General features: G+C 46.5%; 1 protein-coding gene across 2 annotated transcripts; it reads right to left on the bottom strand.

The window, feature by feature from the left end:
- Nucleotides 1-434: 434 nt before the first annotated feature.
- On the bottom strand, nt 435-18,542 carry MYMX (myomixer, myoblast fusion factor). Of its 2 annotated transcripts, none has more exons than XM_064476533.1 (2): nt 18,267-18,542; nt 435-1,223 (listed from the first exon to the last, which is right to left on the bottom strand). In XM_064476533.1, the coding sequence occupies exon 2, from the start codon at nt 1,157-1,159 to the stop codon at nt 905-907; it is 255 nt and encodes an 84-aa protein (XP_064332603.1). In that variant the 5' UTR covers nt 1,160-1,223; nt 18,267-18,542; the 3' UTR covers nt 435-904. The 2 variants fall into 2 exon arrangements, with proteins under 2 accessions (XP_064332603.1, XP_031290476.1); XM_031434616.2 differs by lacking the exon at nt 18,267-18,542 and adding an exon at nt 1,672-1,714.
- Between the last annotated feature and the right edge of the window lie 2 nt (nt 18,543-18,544).

Genomic DNA, 18,544 nt, shown 5'->3' with positions numbered 1-18,544 from the left:
GGCCTCCCGCTGGGAAGGGGAAATGATGAGAATTCCTCAGGTCACACCCTACCCACCTGACACCCTCTAGATCCCACCCTGGGTAGAGTGCCCCTCAGGAGTATGCATTTCTACACTGCTCCGCTGGGTGACTGCCCACAGGGTCCCTGAGGAAACAAATCTCCCTCTTCCCACTCCACTGGCTGAGAAGAGTCTCCACTCTGGCTTGAGGACGTCTACCTCCTTACCTTGTGCCAGCGAGCCAGACCCAAGACGAATGGGTCACAGTGTGATATATGGACTCAAGTTAGACAGGAGAAACAGCTTCCAGGAGATGTGGACTGAGAGGGGCAATGGAATGGGTAGCAAAAGGAAGCCTTGCATTGTTTCCCAACTCCTGCCCTCTGGACAGGTTAGACTGTCTTGCAGTGCAGGAGTGTGACAAGACTTTCAAAGGCATCCCAAGAATTCAAACCAACAAGTATTTATTGAGCACCTGGTGTGTGCTGGGCTTTGGGAGCAAGACTGACTTCCAAAGGAACCAAAGTCTTATTACTTTAAGGTAAATCCCGAGTCAAAGACAGTCTGGATTAACTGAATTGTCCCTGGGTCAGGCATTGTCCCTCATTGGACCTCAAGTCCCCAGTCAATTCCTCTCCTCCCAGAGGCCAGAGGTGGTTGACAAGCTCTTGAGAAGAATGCAGGGAGGGAGGGATAAGGATTGATTTTCTGCTAAATGCACAACATCCTACCCATCATTTCTGCTGGGAGTAGGGAGGCGTGTCCTGGACAAACCCTTCTCATGCTCAGTCCCCCACCATGTCTTTGGCCCACTGGGCAGGCTGCAGTCAGTGATGGTGGCAGGACAGTCTTACTCCAAAAGAAAGCTTTTTGATGGATACAGCTGCTCCCAGGATTCATGGCCTTATTTCTGGGGGGCTAGCCTCTCCCTCCTCTCTAGGCGGGCTACTTTGGAGGGCTCCCCGGCATCTGGCTGATGTCTCTGGCTGAGGATGAACAACAGACAGCCCAGCAAAGCCTCTCGCATATCCTGGGAGCCCAGGCGACGGGCCAGCCGGCGCAGCAAGGGCAGGAGGTGCCGGCGGGCCAGGCGGACAGCGGGCATCAGCAGGCGGGCCAGCAGTGTTCGCAGCAGCAGCGGAAGCAGCGGAGCGGGCATGGCCAGGGCAGTGACTTTCAAGGTGATCCAGACTCTAGACTTGCCTTTCCCGCTCCCTCCTCACCTGGCAAAGACATGGGGTGGGCAAGATTTAAGCCTCTTCTTTCAGTTTACACCCTCCCACTCCCAGATCTCAATTCATGGGTCATTTTTGCTTTCCTGAAGCCCTTTCTCTGGGCAAGGTGGCTGGGGCAGGAACCATAGCACAGATGGAGACAGGGAGCCAAGGCAAGAGTAAAGCAGGAACTGAGACCTACAGCTCACCATTCTCAGCCTCCAGGGGCTTCTACTGTCCCCTGAAACCTCCCCTCCTCTAGTCACCCCCTCCTCATGCACACCCTCAGTCACCTGGGAGTCCTTAATCCCTCTCCGTCAATCCAGCAGGAGTTCTTCCCTGGGCAATTCTAAGTTTTCTTTTCAGGGCCCTTGATCCACTGGGACCTGACACTTCGTACGCTCCCAGTGCAGTCTCCCACCCCACCCCCCACCCCCCGACAGGCAGCAGCTCTCACCAGTCAGAACTGCTGCTCAGCATCAAAGTCTGGCTGAATTTGCCTGCGGGGGACACAGTCTCACTGGACACTCTCCAGGGCTGCCCCACCCAGCTAAGCCCCACCCTAGGACAGCTTGCCTGGGTTGGGGAAGCCTGGAAGAGACAGCTGTGTTCTGGCACCTGGTATATGGAGGGGAGGGGGCAGCTGGGCTGGAAGCATTGGAAGGAACATATGCAGGAATTCTTCCCACTGGGTGCAGACCTCAGAGTTGGAACCAGACTGTCCTTTCTAATGGTGTGATCTGAGGCACATTGATTCTCCTGGGTTCCAGTCCCCTGGTCTGTTACCTTAGTAACTGGCAGTCACTGGAAGGAGTAACTAGAAGGGGACAGTATATGAGACCCACTGACCCAAAACCTCAGAAGCAATAAGGCTGCAGCCCACACACTGGGCATGCTCAGAGTGGTCCAGACAGAATAGGACCAGGACAGGCATTTTGGGTCACAGTTCATCTCATAGCTGGGCCCAGCTGGACACAGCTGGGTGGCACTCCCACTCAGGGACAGGAAGTGAGATACCCACGTCAGGACCCAAAGATCTTCACCCACTTTCCCTCCTGAAGATTAAATAAGGTTCCACGAGGTATTGAGGTAGAGACCATCGGGGTTTGTTTTATTTTGTTTTTACTCAATTTTTTAGGGGGGAAGGGGAGGTAATTAGGTTTATTTATCTATTTATTTAATGGAGATACTGGCGATTGAGCTCAGGACCTTGTACATGCTAAGTACATACTCTGCCACTGAGCTATATCCTTCCCCTATTTTATTTTTAAATACCTCATTCTTCTACTTCATAAAACGGGTATAATTTCTGCCTTGCTGGACTCAGATGAGATAATGGCCATGAAAGTGCTTTGTAAGGGCAAGGTCATGGGCATATATTTGTTTATCATCATCCCACCACCATCTGCCATTAGTATTATCACCATCTCCCAAATCATAAAGACCTTGAAGAAAGAAAACTTCTAATTTTGTCAAAAAGGTCTATCCCCTTTCTACCTGGACAAAGCGGGGAGAGGAGCTAGAGTACAGATGTATAGGTGGCGTCTTCCCTTCCTTTCTGTCCCCTCCTGAGGAGCTGTGATGGCCGGTGTCATCCCTGGGCTGTGGGTGGGATGTGCATTGAGTTCGTATATGCATCAAGCCTGTGAATTCATGATCTCAATTCTCACCACCGCTCTGCAGGGGAGCGACTATTATGACCTTTGTACAGATAAGGAAACTGAGGTTTAGAGGGGTTAAGCAACCTATACTGAATCACAATCACAGAGCAGGTAAATGGCCTGGTCTCCCCGCCACTTCCCGCAGACCTGCCCCTCCCTCAGGCTTTCCCACCTCTTTAAGTGGCAACTGCATCTTTCTAATTACTCTGGACAAAATCCTCAAAGTCATCCTTAACCTCTCTCTTATTACAGTTCACTACCCACATTAGTAAATCCTGGTGGCTCTGCTTTCAAAATATTCAGAATCTCACCACTTCTCGCCAATGCCACCTTGGTTACCCTTGTCTGAGCATTTGTCATTTTTCTCCTGAATTATTGTAGTAGCCCCCTAACTGGTGTTTCTGTTTCTCTTTTCCACACAATGACCAGAATGATCTTTATAAGATCATGAGTCAGAGCCTGTCCTTTTTCTGCTGAAACTGTCCAATGGCTCCCTTTTCATTCAGAGTTATAGTCAAAGGCTTTAATTGTGACCTGTAAGGCCTTGGATGTCTGACCTCCCCCTGGCTTCCTGATTCAACTTCTAGTCCTTGCCTCTTTCACTCTTCTCTAGCCACACTGGCCTCCTGTTCCTTAACTGTGCCAGATGTGCTTCTGCCCCAGGGCCTTTGCACCTACTATTGCTCCTGCCTATATGGCTCAGTCTCCAGTTATCCACAGGGCTCCATCTCTCACCTCTTTTAAGTCTTTGCCCAAATATTATCCATCCATCTACATTCCCTCTACCCCATCTCCTGCTGCTTTCCCTCCATCCCTACCTCTGCTTTATCTCCTCAGCAAATCCTTCTGACAGGCTGTATCTCATCAGATATCTTCCTTCCTTATCTTGCTGATTATCTGCCTCCCTCGCTAGTGTAAACTCCATGAGAGTAGGCACTTATATGTATTTTATCTTCTGCTGTGTCCCCAGCACTTAGACAGCAAATAGACATTTGTTGTAAGAATGAATAAAGGTTCTGTGATGGGATCCAACCCAGGCCTGCTTATCCTGGAGCCTGTGCTCCTGAGCCCCAGAGCTCTGTGGATCCAAACACATTCCCAGGATGTGTGTGGGAGCCCTAAGGACACCTGGACAGAGTCGCTTAGAGGGGAGGAATTGACCACACTGAGCGTACGGGAGGGGAAGTCAGGTTCTCTCTGGGATTCTCCAAAGTATATAATCTCGAGGGAACCATGGACGTCCCACCAAGTGCTGCCCCAGATCTGAAGTAGCTGTGCCTTGGGTGAATCACGCCCCACCCCTCCCAGCTCAGTTTCTGCTGCTGTGGGATCTTCCAGCTGTGAGATCCTTGGACCCTGGGCCTGGGGCCAGACTCCTGTCTCATCCTTGCCCTGAGTAAACAGTGAAGGGCTCCAAGGGCCTGGAGCAGGTAAAGGAAACAGGATGCCGTCTCCCCTGACAATGGGAAACCGCAGAAGGGATTGGGAAGGGAGGTCGGGGAGGGGTCTGGGGCCTGGATTTGGTTTTAGTTTATTCTCTAGCCGCCCCCACCCCTCCATTCCCTCCTGGGATTAATTCCCTTCATCTCCTTCCCATCCTCACCTGGGATTAAACCCACCCGACACCCACCCCTCCCCACCCTGGCCTGACTGACCCAAGGCAGAAAACCTACAGCTCTGCTAAGGATTTCCTCAGCCTTTCCTGGAAAGACAGCCATCCCTTCTGGTAACAAAGCTGCCAGAGAGCAGTTTCTTCTAGTTCCTGATTTTGCCTCGTGTAATGGATCCTGCCTGCATGGCCCTGACCTCTGCCCTCAACCCTCCACTGGCTGGGAAGGAAATTGGCCAAATCTTCTGTTCCTCAAAGACAATAAAAAAAAAAAAAAAAAAAAAAGGAGGGGGAGGGTGTAGGTCAGTGGTAGTGTGTGCTTAGCTTGCAGGAGGTCCTGGGTTCAATTCCTGATACCTCCACTAAAAATAAATAAATGAACCTAATTACCTCCCCCTGCAAAAAGTTAATTAATTTTTTTTAAAGTATCTGAGTGCCAACTTATAACCAATGAGGTCCTCCTCCCTGGTCCACTCCCTGATTCTCAGGGCTGCCCAGATGTGTCCTGGGCACCCCCACCACCCCCATGCACAGACATCGTATATTGGGTCATTCATGTTAACAACAAGCATGTGCGCGGTGCCGAGGACACAGGACAAGCGTCCAGGAGTCAGCAGCGTGACAGATAAACAGACGGGCAGACCGACAGCTGTAATAGAGCTGATGGGTTCTCATGAGCCCTGCTAGTACTGGGCCTCCGGGTCTTCCCACCTGCTTCTGCTGGTCTCCATCCAGGGGTCCAGAGCTCTCTACCACACGGGCCGCTCCCTCTGCTCTGACCTGCGCAGGGAGATGCAGCGTGCCCCCGATGGTCACGCTGACCTGGATTCACACGGCGGCTCTGGGACCCTCGCAGGGCTGCTCTGATACCTGGGCAGACCAGATGGCATGCTGCACCACTGCGGACAGGAGTGACCCCTGGAGCTGTGCTGTGTGGTGCCCCTCCTCCCTAGAATGGGAGTCATTATAGAACCTGCTTCTGACAGGATCAAGAGATGAGAGATTACTAGGTTCAGAGCTTGGCTTTTAGAGAGTGTCCAATAAACAAGAGTTTCCTTCCTTCCATCATTTGTGGATTTTCCCTCCCAGAGCACCCCATGTCTGAGACCAGCCCTACTGGCTGCTCCTTGGAGGCCTGCTACGAGGTACCCTGAGGCTTGTGAACAGCCACTGAGAGTGGGCGCTGGGGTTCAGTTAACACCCAAAGAAGCAATGGAGGCCTGGGCTCTGGCTCTACCATGTTCTGGCGCCCCGTATCACCCCTGGGGAATCAGCACTGGTCCCAGCCCTTCCCAGTTGCGGGGAGTTGAGGGCAGTGCTGACCCGCAAGTAAGGACTCTGAGAAGAGGCAGGGAGAGCTGAGGGGAGCAGGCCCTGAGGAGCAGGGGTGGAGGCCAGCCAGGCATCGGAGGAGTCGGCCGGGCAAGGCGGAATTCCAGCTTGGAATTGGGAGCTCAGCCCTGTCACCTATCCTCGCATCTCTCTGCCTGGGACCCTGAGTGGGGCTGTTGTGAGGATCTGAGGCCTGAATGGGGTGACAACTGAGAGAACGCTCCTCCCCTCGAGAGGGACAGTCCCTTACCAATGACCACCATTCCTGTGCCCACCAGTTCCAGGCAATGATGGACCCATGAACAGGCAATTGGGCCACAGGATACACACTAGACAGGATCATAAGACACGAAGAGAAAAAATGGGTCCAGGAAGGGGATGTTGCCTGAAAGAGCAACTAGAGCTGACAGGTGGGGCCCCACCCTGCCCACAAGGACAGCTGCTCTGGCGGGGGTGGGGGGTGCTGTGTAGAATGCAGCTCATTGTCCCCACTGAAACAACTGTCCCTCTCCCCGGACTCAGCTGACAGGTCCCAAGGCGGGAGGTGGGCGCCTTGTCCATGCTGGCGAGGCCTCACAGGAACAGTCAGCTGTTGGAGCAAGACAGCTGCTCCCTGGACAGTGGGAGGAAGGCTGGATGAAGGTGCTGGGGGAGGGGGTGAGGAGGGACATGCCTGGCACAGCTGATGTCAGGGGGCGGCACGGAGAGCAGTAAACCCCGTGGGTCTCAAGGACAAATCTAACAGAGACTGAGCAAGACCCTAATGGAGAAAAGAAAATTTTTATGTAGGGACCAAAAAAAGACCTCACACATGGAGAGATGTGCCCAGGTAATGGCAGGAAGCTATTGTGCTAGAAAGATGTTGGTTCTCCCCCAGATTAATCTGGAAATTCAGTGAGATTCCAATTAACCCAACAGTATTAGGTTTTTTCCTTTCTGGAATTGGGTAAGCTGATCATAAAACTTACATGGAAGGAAAAAGGGCCAAGAATAGCCAAGTCAATCTGAAGAAGAAAAAGAAGAGGGGAAAATCCATCTGGCTCTACAGATACCATTCTGGCCAGTCTGGTAACATGGGAATTAAAACAGTGCCGCAAGATGTGAGACAGTGACTAAAGGAACAGAATAGAGAGCTTAGAAAGAGACCCAAGGATATTTGGGGCAGAGGGGAAATTTCTGGTCAGAGGAGAAGGGACATTCAGAGTCAAAAATAGAGCCAGGATAGTTGGCCATCCATGAGGGAAAGAGAATATTTGATCCTCTGGCACACCAACCACAAAAATAAATTCCAGTAGCATTAGAGACCCAAATGTGGAAAGTAAAACTATGTATATAGGAGCTGATCTGAAGGAATTTTGGAGAGTAGAGAATTATTTGTTTTATAGATTTTTACAAAAATATTTGTTAATATAATTTTCAAAACTACAAAGAAGCAGAGAAAATAGTATAATGGCCCCCCAGATAGCAATCACCCAGCTTCAATATTAACTCAAAAACTCTCCATTAAAAACATCTGCTACAAAGTGGAAGACCAGTCCCCACAGACTGGGAGAAGAAATTTGCAATCCACAAAACTGAAAAAGATTTAGTGTCAATCATAAATAAAGAACTGTTATAATCAATAAGAGAAGGACACACACACATGCAGACACACACACCCACATACCCCCACACCGCGGAAAAGTGAACAAAGGATTTGGGTGGATCGTTTCCTGAAGAGGAAACATGACTGGTCCATAAATATGAAAAGCTATTTATCCACACTAGCTTATGGGGAAGTACAAACTCTGGAAAAAGCTCTAATTTCACACCCCTGGAATACTGCGTGGAGGGTTAATTGGCACAATTATTTTAGAGGGCAGTGTGGCAATATCTGGGAAAGCAGGAAACACACATTTCTCTGGAACTTGGCAATTCTACTTCTAGGTGTGGCTCTAGAGGAATTCTCACAGATGTGCACAGGGAGACGTGTGTAAGGATGTCCATTCATGGTTTTTGTAATAGCAACAACAAAGACGTGGTGCTGTGCACCAGAAACTGACCCACTGTAACTGACTATACGTCAATAAAAATAAACAAATAAGCCTTGAGAAAAAAAAATAATAATAAAAATTTAAAAACTGAAAAAACTCACCACCACCATCACCAACAAAAAAACCTGGAAACAATTTCAATGTCCAACAGAAGAACAGAATCATAAACTTAATCAAAATGGAATAGTATAAAGTCAGACAAAAACAAATATATGATATCACTTACATGTGGAATTTCAAAGAAAAAAATGACGCAAATGAACTTATTTACAAAACCGAAACAGACTTACAGACATAGAAAACAAACTTACGGTTACCAAAGGGGAAAGAGGAGGGGAGGGATAAATTAGGAGTTTGGGGTTAGCAGATACAAACTACTACATATAAAATAGATGACAAGATCCCACTGTACAGCACAGGAACTATAATCAATACCTTGTAATAACCTATAATGAAAAAGAATATCTACATATACGTATAACTGAATCTCTATGCTGTACACCAGCAACTAACACAACATTGTAAATCAAATACACTTCAATTAAAAAAAAAGATACATAGCAGATGAAATGAATACACTAACTCTTGTATCAACTGGGATAAGTTTCAAAAGCATGATGTTAAGACAAAACCAAGTGGGAAAAGCCAAATTATGCCACATATGTAAAAATTTAAAACACAAGAGCAGTAGTATATATTTTTGTGGATCCATACCCGCATATGCCCATATAGTAAGAGTAGGAACAGGACTTCAGGAGAACGGCTCCCTCTAAGGGAGAAGGGACAGGAAATGATGGTCCACAGGTAGGGGAGGGGATTATAGCTGTCTCTGTAATGTATTATCCCTTAAAAAAAAAAAAAAAAAAAAAGTGAAGAAAGCTAAAGGAAATATGGCAAAATACTCTCTGCATCCTATTTTTATTCTGCATATCATTCTTATAACAGTGGAGCATGTATTGGTCCCCTTCACCTCGACTTCCCTACCTCTCTTCATCTTTTGCCCTCTCTTTCCTCCCAGCGTCCTACAATTTTTGGCCTTCTGGAAGTAAAGGCAGTGTGGCCTAACAGTTAGGGAGCATGGTGTGGGGGGCGGCAGGCCTCTTGCTTCTAGCTCTCCCCTGAGGGACATCCTCCTTTCTGTCCTCAGTCTTTCCATGGGTGTCCAGAGCTGGCCTCTTTCTGCCCCCCTCCCTTCTCTGGCCCCCACAGTGCTTTGTGCCAGGGATGAGACTGGCATCTGGGAAGTGAGAACAGGACAGGTACAGGAGGAAGGCCAGGGAAGCTACTCATGTGGAGGTGACCTGGCCACACCACCACCATAGCCACCCAGGTAGCACAGCCTGCCCCCTGAGCCACAGACCCAGAAGGGCCCAGCCAAACTCTCCTTATCTCTCTTCTCCCCAACCCAGGCTGGCCTCTTCCCTCCCCTCCTTCACCCCCATCTCTCTTGGTGAGGGAATTCTGAAACTATGAGGGAAGGGATCAAAAACCTCATTCCAAGAATGCTTGGTGGACCTGGAATTGTGGGCTTGGGGGAATATACATCCCAGTACCACTGGAGGTAAGTTCTTATAATTTTCCCCAAGCATTTCCTTCTCTGGACCGATGAGTAAACTGCGGTTCAGAGAGCACCTCGGTGGCAGTTGGAAGAAGGTGGTGGGAGGACAGCTGAGGTGAAGGAGTTTGCACATCTTGGGTCTCCAAGAGCGTGCCATTTCCAGCAGGGCCACTGTGGCCCTCCAGGAGGCATCCCTGATGGAGAGCTTTGAAGGTTCAAAGTGGGGAGTGGTCACATTAGCCGGGAGAGTTACCCCTTTCCTTGATCAACAAGCCTATTTAGTGTCCATACATACGTGCAGGCACTCGAAATACGTCAGTGACAAAGACAGTCCTGCCCTGGCTGTACGGTCAGTTGGGAGACAGGAGTAAACAGGAAATTACAATACAGAGAGATAAATGCTCTGCCAGGGGAAGTGCTTGGCACCTTGGGAGTCCAGGGCACCGGGCCAGCGTGGAGCCTGGGCTGTGTGTATGTGCAGCTTCTCAGGAGGCCTCGGGGGGAGGACTGTGCCAGGGAAGGGGGAGGACTTCAGAGGGACTCGGGAGGAAAGGGAAGGTGGAGGTGTGCTGGGGCAGAGGATGGGCAGCACGTGACAAACGATCGTGGGGAGACCTGATGCAGGAAGGGGACAGAGTCCACGTGAGGAAGAGCAGGCGTGAGGACAGGGCGCCAAACAGAGGGGGGGTGAATTCGGGAAATGTTTGGTGTGCGCAAGACGTGGGCCGGAAACAATGCCTGGGCGAGTCTTGGATGTTCCTCTTGACTGGTTTCACTAACAGAAGGGAAATCAGCATGTTTGGGACCGGTAGGTTGATGAGCCCAGGTTTCCACCAAGGTGGTTCTGAAGACCCAGTGAAACCAAGAGTTTGATGTTTCTGGCAGGAGTGTGGGCAGCGGTTAAACTTGGAGCCGGTGGGGATGGGGCAGGAGAAACGTGGCCAGGGGTCTGGGAGAGCGAGGGAGTGAGGCTGCTGTGGGGGTGTGCAGGGCGGGGGGTGGGGAGAAGGGTCCCCTCGACGTCAGCACCTCAAGTTTATCTCCTTGTGGAGACAGAATAGGTACAAGGAGAAATCCAAGTGCAGTTACAGATTCCCAAAGGGACTGGATACATCTAAGAAACTTATTTTGTGGATAAACACATACAGACAGGCATATGCATTGATAAACAGGAAGTAGTTTTCCTAGGAGGTGGAATATAAGGTGAATTTCATTTTTTTTGCGTGCTTCTCTGTGTTTTCTATGTCCTAAAGAGAACGTGAAACCCCTGGAGTCAACAAAAGATACAATAAATGTCATTTTCACAGAAGAGGAGTCCTCAGTATAGAGTCAAATGTCACCAAGAGGTCAAATGTCACTAGGAAGAGTGAGGAACTAGAGGGGCTTTGGGACATGGCTGTGAGGGAGGAGGGCAGGTGGCCTGGAGAGGGGGATTCTGCTGGAGTGAAGGGACAGAGTCCTCGGGGCAGGCATTAAAAACCTAGTGGAAAGACAAACGATAAAGGGAAACATTTGCAGCCCCTAGGCAGACAAAGGTCAAATCTCTAAAATATAAATAACTGCTAGAATTTTCTAAGAAAAAATACAAAATCTTTGTATAAAAATGAGCAAAGACTATAAAATGCTCACAGAAAACAAAATGCAAGCAAAACATGAATATTTGCTCAGTTTTACTTGCAGTAAAAGAAATGCAAATTACAAAGATGCTGAGAAACCATTTTTCTTCCATCATATCAGAAATATGCAAAAGTCTGACCACAAACAGCATTGATGGGGAAATACACACTTTCATATTGCTGGTGAGAGTGTAAATTGGTATTACCTTTATGGAGGGGAATTTAATGTGTATCCGAATTACTGATGTATATGCTCTTTAGCCCAATATCCAACTATAGAAAAATTTATCCTATAGAAATACTTCCACTGTATAAGATGACATATGTACAGTAGATTGGAAACAACCCTCAATAAAGAGCTGAAAAAAAATTTTTTAATTAAAAAATTAAAACAATAAAAAAAAGAGCTGATATAAATAAATGATGAGACTTAATTATAGTGGAATACTATGCAGCTATAACAAATCATAAGGAAGGTCTCCATACACTCATAGAAAAATATCTCCAAGGTATGTATTTTAATTACTTTTAAATTTTTGTTTATTTTTTTATTCATGCCAATAGCTTCCAGCTAGAGATTTTTTTATTATTTTGCTATTAAATTTTTTTCCTTCCAGTTTTATTGAGATGTAGTTGACATACAACACTGTATACATTTAAGGTATCCTGCATGATTTGACTTTCATATATCATGAAATGGTTATCACAATAGCAACATCTCATGTAGCTACAAAGTTAAATAGAAAAAAAATTCTTTTTCTTATGATGAGAACTCTTATGATTTACTCTCTTAACAACTTTCATATATAACATACAGCAGTGTTAATTATATTTATCATGCTGTACATTACATCCCTAGTGCTTATTTATCTTATAACTGGAAGTTTGTACCTTTTGACTCCTTCATCCAATTCCCCTTCCCCAACTCCCCATCTCTGGTAATCACAAATCTGATTTCTTTTTCTATAAGTTTGTCTGTCTGTTTTTACAGTATAATTGACCTATACCACTATGCTGGTTCCAGTTGCACAACACAGTGATTCGGTATTGCTACACATTTCAAAATGATCACCACGATGTCTTGCTATGGTCTGTTGCCATACAAAGATATTACATTGTTATTGATTATATTCAGCACACTGTACATTTCATACCTGTGACTCATTTATTTTGCAATTGGAAGTTGTACCTCTTAATCTCCCTCACCTATTTCTTTCCTCCCCCAACCCTTCTCCCTTCTGGAAACCACCTGTTTGTTCTGTGTCTACAATTCTGTTTCTGTTCTGTCTGTTCATTTGTCTTATTTTTTAGATTCCACATATAAGTGAGCTCATGCAGTATCTGTCTTTCTCTGTCGGACTTGTTGCACTTAGCATAATACCCTCTAGATTCAATCTATATTGTCAAGGATGGCAAGATATCATTCTTTTTTTTAATAGCTGAGTAATATTCCATTGTATATACCGCATCTTCTTTATCCATTCATCTATTGGTGGGCACTTGAGTTGCTTTTAATTACTTCTTCTTTTTTTTTTTTAGGTTTATTTATTCATTTTTATTTAAATGGAGGTACTGCGGCTTGACCCCAGGACCTCAAGCATGCTAAGCAGGTGCTCTGCCACTGAGCTATACCTTCCTCTCTTTTAATTACTTCTTTAAATAAACTATTTTAGAATAGTTTTAGATGGGTTCAATCCCCAGTACCTCCATTAAAACAAACAAACGAACAAACCTAATTATCCCCCACCAAAAACCAAAAAAGAATAATTTTAGATTTACAGAAAATTGTGAAAATAGTCCTGAGAATTTCTGTGTACCTTACATCCAGTTTCCCTGTAATTAACATCTTACCTCAGCACAGTACACTTGTTACAATTAAGGAACCAGTATTGATTGATATATTAACTAAAACCTACACTCATTCAGATTTCCTTAGTTTTTACCTAATGTCCCTTTTTCTGTTCCAAGGTCCCATCCAAGACACCACAGTACATTTAGTTGTCTTACCTCCTTAAACTCCTGTTGGCTGTGACAGTTTCTCAGACCTTCCTTGTTTTTGACGACCTTGACAGTTTTGAGGAGTATTGGTCAGGAGTTTTGTAAAATGTCCCTAGAGTGGGATTCATCTGATGTTTTTCTTATGATAAGACTGAGGTTTGGGGAAGGAAACCACAGAAGTAAAATGCCATTCTCATCACATTATCTCAAGGGTCTGTTCTAGCCACATGGTTAATGACAGTTGGTGTTAACCTCGCTCACCTGCCTGGAGTCGTGTTTGTCGTGATTCTCTGCCATAAATTTACTATTTTCTCTCGCTTTCCATACGGTCCTCTTTGGAAGGAAGTCACTATGTGCAGCCCACACTTAAGGGGTGGGGAATTACACTCCACCTCTGACGTGCTTCCATCATTTTCTTTTATTTTTGCTTTATTTTATTTTAATTTTATTAGCATTTCCGTACCCTCTGGCACTACAGGATGCTCCTCCAGGCTCATCCTGTATACTTCCTGTTCCAGTCCTAGAACCAGACATTTCTCCAAGAAGTCCTAGGTCCATCTGACAGTGCTATTAGAAATTGAGTACTAGCCACTAGGGGTTGGGCTACACCCCACAGACCTGTCCTCGCCCAGCTTCAAGACAGGAGGAGGAGCCTGGAGTCAGCAACAGACATCAGTGGCTTAATGGATACGGGAGCTTATTGTCTGAAGCAAGGTCCTGGAGCAGCTCCTGAGGGCTGACTGGCTCCTGGGGGCAGGGGGAAGTTAGCAGTTACGAGGAATTGACGTCAGGTTGGCGCATTGCTTACCAGGGAAACCCGCAGATGGACACGCCTCTCACCGTCACCGCCCCTTTGATAAGAACAATTACCAGCCAGGGCCTGCGGCAAGTGTGTAGGAAGGTCAGTCATGTGAGTAGGGTGTAGGTGAAGCAGGCTCTGGTCCAGCAGGGGCCGGGGATGAACAGAGAGCAAGAGAACAGCATCTTGAGTGGCCTGATCCAACACTAGGTGTGCTTGTTGCTGCTGGAGTGTTGTTGCTTTGGGGTCCTCTCAGCTGGCGGAGTAAGGAAATGCGTGCGTGTATACCAACCCTCGTATATACACGTATCTATAGATGTGTTTTATATCACCCTCTGTACCTAGATTAAGGTAAACATGAATTCATATTGATAGCTCCAAAGCTAATTATTACTGCGTGGATCCTTCTAGCCTTTTCCCCTAGCTTATCTGCAGTCTTCCCAAGATAAAGGAGGGGGCCGACTGATGTGTATAATATGCCACCTTTTGTGCAAAGAGGGTGGAGAAATAAGAATACACATATTTGCATAGAGAAACTCTAGAAAGATGTATAAGAATCTATGGAGAGAAATGACAATGTGTGTTCACACGAAAACTTGTGCACAAAAGCAGCATTACTCATAATGGTGGTGGGGATGGTAGCACAACAGTGTGAATGTACTTCATGCCGCTGAGCTATGCGCTTAAAAAGGGCTAAGATGGTACATTTTATATTCTGTTAAAAGCACCTTTTTTTTAATGTAAAAAAAAAAAAATAAAGCCACTGCCTTCATTCTGCTTTACTAATCTCCACTCAGCATGTTTTCAAGCTCTGCACCTCTAGCCGTGTGGCTACGAGACAATTGCTTCTAACTGTTGCATGTTATTCCATGGTTTTCCTAGCACACTTTTTTTTTAAATTGAGATACAGTTTACATATAACACTATGTTAGTTTCTGGTGTAAAACATAATGATTCAATATTTGTATCTATTGTGAAATGATCACCCTGGTAAGTCTAGTTCATGTCCATCACCATGCATAGTTACACATTTTTAAAACTGAAGTATAGTCAATTACACAATTTGTTTTTTCTTGTGATGAGAATTTTTAAGATCTACTCTCTTAGCAACTTTCAAATACACAATAGAGTATTATTAACAGTAGTCACCATGCCATACAGTGCAGCCCCAGGACTTATTTCTTTTATAACTGGAAGTTTGTTCCCTTTAACCACCTTCGCCCCTCACCCCCACCTCTGGCAACCACCAATCTATTCTCTATTCTCTGTATCTATGAGTTCAGTTTTTAAATTATTTTACAATTATTTTTAGATTCTACATATGAGTGGGGTCATAGAATATTTGTCTTTCTCTGAGTTGTTTCACTTAGCAGGCTGCTCTCAAGGTCCATCCATATTGCAAATGGCAAGATTTCTAGCACATTGTGACCCCACTTTCTTCAAGACCAGAGGACCAAGCTCTGGAGCTATTCTGATCGACCTCTGTCCCCTGATGTGGCCTCATCTCTGTAGTACAGTTGGAGGCTTCAGAGAAGGGTCTGAAGGAAATGGGAGTGGCGGGCAGCCGCTGTGGAGAGTGGCAGTGAGTCATCCAGAGATCAGCTCCCCATCACACGTGACTTTGGTCGAGGACACCCAGCATGTGTTGTGCAGGGTGCAGGCAGCATGGTGGAGGACCATTCCCCAGCAGAACCACCGCCGTGCACAGAGGAAGCTCCCCATGCCAAGGACCAGAAGAGACAATGAGAAAGGCTGGCTCCAGCCCCTTGGGAGATGGCAAGGATGTCCTGGGCATTAGGCTGGGGAAGGAGCTAAGTGAACTGGGTTTGAGTCAGGAGGGGCTGGCGAAGATGTGTATGCAGAGACCAGATTCGACTGGCAGGAGGAGGAAGCTCTGGGGGTGCCCCCCGCATCACAACCTAGGTGAATGATGCCCCCTTTAATTGTTCAAAGCACAAATTGCATACCAGGCCCAGCTGGAATCTAAGTCTGGTGATGATGTAAGCAGAAAGGGTTGGGGGTCCCAGGAGGAAAAGAACCAGATAAGGCTTTCTCACATAAGAGAAGCCATTTTAAAAGGCCTAAGCCATTTTGGGACCTAAGCCAGGTCACAGTGCTTGCCCTTGAACAGGTCTCAGTAATAATGATCTTAAGGGAACAAAAGAACAAACAACTTAGGCAAGAGAGGTAACACAAGCAAAGTTGTAAAGACTTCCAGTTCTGTTTCAATGGTAAAGATTAGCGTGAAGCGTATATCTGGAGGGAACTCTAATTCAAAAAGATGTATGTGCTCCAGGGTTCACAGCAGCACTATTTATAATAGCCAAGACATGGAAACAACTTAAGTGTCCATCAACAGATGAATGGATAAAGAAGATGTGGTGTGTATGTGTGTGTATATATATATATATATATATACATATATAATGGAATACTACTCAGCTATAAAAAATAATAAAATAATACCATTTGCAGCAACATGGATGGAACTGGAGATTGTTATTCTAAGTGAAGTAGGCCAGAAAAAAAGAAAAATACCATGTGATATCACTTATATGTGGAATCTTAAAAAAAGAAAAAAGACACAAATGAATTTATTTACAAACAGAAACAGACTCACAGACATAGAAAACAAATTTGTGGTTACCGGGGGGAAGTGGATGGGAAGGGATAAACTGAGCTCAAGACTTGCAGATACTAACTACTATATATAAAACAAATAACAAGTTTCTTCTGTATAGCACAGGTAACTGTATTCAATGTCTTGTAGTAACCTACAATGAAAAAGAATATGAAAAGAATATATGTATGTATATGTATGACTGAAACATTACGCTGTACACCAGCAATTGACACAACATTGTACACTGATTGTACTTCATCTAAAAAAAACAGAAGAAAAATTAGCCTGAAGCTCTCAACTAGCAGATCAACTGGAGTCTAAGGGATGATAATGTTGACCTTTTCTTTTCTTTTCTTTTCTTTTCTTTTCTTTTCTTTTCTTTTCTTTTCTTTTCTTTTCTTTCTTTTTTTTTAAGTGAAGGTAGATTGATTATTCAGAGAGATACATTGAAAGGCAAGAGAAAGGCCACGAGGTGTGGGGGTTGGGTGCTCAGATTAAAAGTAGGTACACATTCCAGACAGAATGTGGGCCATCTCTGAAAAGGGAGAGAGAGGAGCCAATGTTGACCTTTTCTGACCCTTGTGCCTTCAATCAACTAAACCTTAGACTCTGCTGACTCCTGCCCCAATTCCATGCTAAATTCTCCTCTGCTCAAACCCCTTCATGAATAAGCATGTATTCTTAGCTTAAAACTTCCCCAATTTTCCTGTTTGGGGAGACGTTGCTTTGGGAAAGATGCCAGGTGTTTTCCTTAATTGCTGCAAATAAATCCTTCCTTTTCCTGTTCTTTGGCTTGGCTGTGTCTTTTGGCTCCACATCCACCAAGAGGCAAACCCAGTTTTGGGGTAACAATGATGAGTTTACCCTCTGTGGGGAGTACAGTGCTCCACACCCCACAATCTCAGTCGTCTATACAGCACTCCTCTGAGAGAGGCACGTCACCCCCAATTGACAGATGAGAAAAGTAAAATAACTTGCCTAAGGCCACCCAGCCAGAAGCTGGCAGTGTCCTCTGCTAGGGCAAGGGACAAGGAAGGCGTGGGGTCAGCTGGGACTGCCTGGTTCTCTCAGAAGTGCAAAGGGCCTGCTAGTTTTCTGGCCTCCCCCAAAGCTCCCTGCCCCACCCTGGGACCTTTGCTCCTGAGCTGCTCCGTAGAGAAAAGGTGGTGGTGGAAGATAGGCGTGGAGGCATCAGTCTTTAAGACGTTCCTTAACAGAGTGTGACCTTCTCTCTCAGACAAGGCTGCAGAGGGAAGAGGATGGGAGAAGGGGGTGGCAGGGGCCAGAAATGATCCCTCTGGAGGCGGTGGGGGAGGCTATGGAGCAACTGGACTGGGTTTAGTCTTTGAAGTCGCCAGGGAGGCAGAGGGGAGGGCTGGTGCAGAGAATCAGTCACTGGATCCAGAAAGATTGGCATCCCAGCCCCCTACTAAGCCTAAGAGGGACAGGCGGGCTTAGAAGGAGGAAGAGAGGCTGAAAGTATACAGACACAAGAAGGATTTAGATTCATTCGTCCTTAATTTAAGGGAGTTTGAAGGCTATCTCCAAGCAAGACGCTGAAAAGACTGCATGCCCAGTTCCTTAGAGCAGGAAGCCATGGAGAGAGCGGGAAGGACGGGAGAAATGGGGGGGCGCTGCTGATGGCCTTGGTCTTCCCACTGCAGCAGGGGGCTGGGGGCTGGGAGTGGGGGGCGTCTGGGGCAGAGACTCCAAGGTCAAGGACTGGTGGACCAATCCGTGAGGACAATAGCTTGGCGGAAAGCAATTTTCTAACAGTCAGAATGATTTGAATCTGAACACCTTTAAGGCAGGAACGAGCTCACCTGTGGCTGTCTTCACCCCTCCCTTCCTCATGCCCAGGAAGGTCAGTTCATTTCTATGATTGGCTGGCTCCCGCGGATGTAGGATTTTGACCTCTGGAGTCCCCAGTTTGAGGCAGGAGATGAGAGGGCAGGCTCAGGGCCCTGCTGCTCCCATGTACCGCGCTCTGTATAGTTCACAGACAGGGACTCCTGTGCCCTTAGCAACCCCCCCTTCCCCACACTGCCTGTAAATGCCAACAGCGCCCTCTAGCTTCTGTGACAACCACACATTTCTAAAT

This window comes from Camelus dromedarius, chromosome 19 (assembly GCF_036321535.1).
Source record: "Camelus dromedarius isolate mCamDro1 chromosome 19, mCamDro1.pat, whole genome shotgun sequence".
Lineage (NCBI taxonomy): Eukaryota > Metazoa > Chordata > Mammalia > Artiodactyla > Camelidae > Camelus > Camelus dromedarius.
The sequence above is the reverse complement of the archived record's forward strand: the minus strand, read 5'-3'. Positions and strand labels throughout refer to the sequence as shown.

Bases quoted from the DNA above. Each gene is read 5' to 3' on its own strand.
- MYMX (XM_064476533.1), bottom strand. From the start codon at position 1,159: ATGCCCGCTCCGCTGCTTCCGCTGCTGCTGCGAACACTGCTGGCCCGC.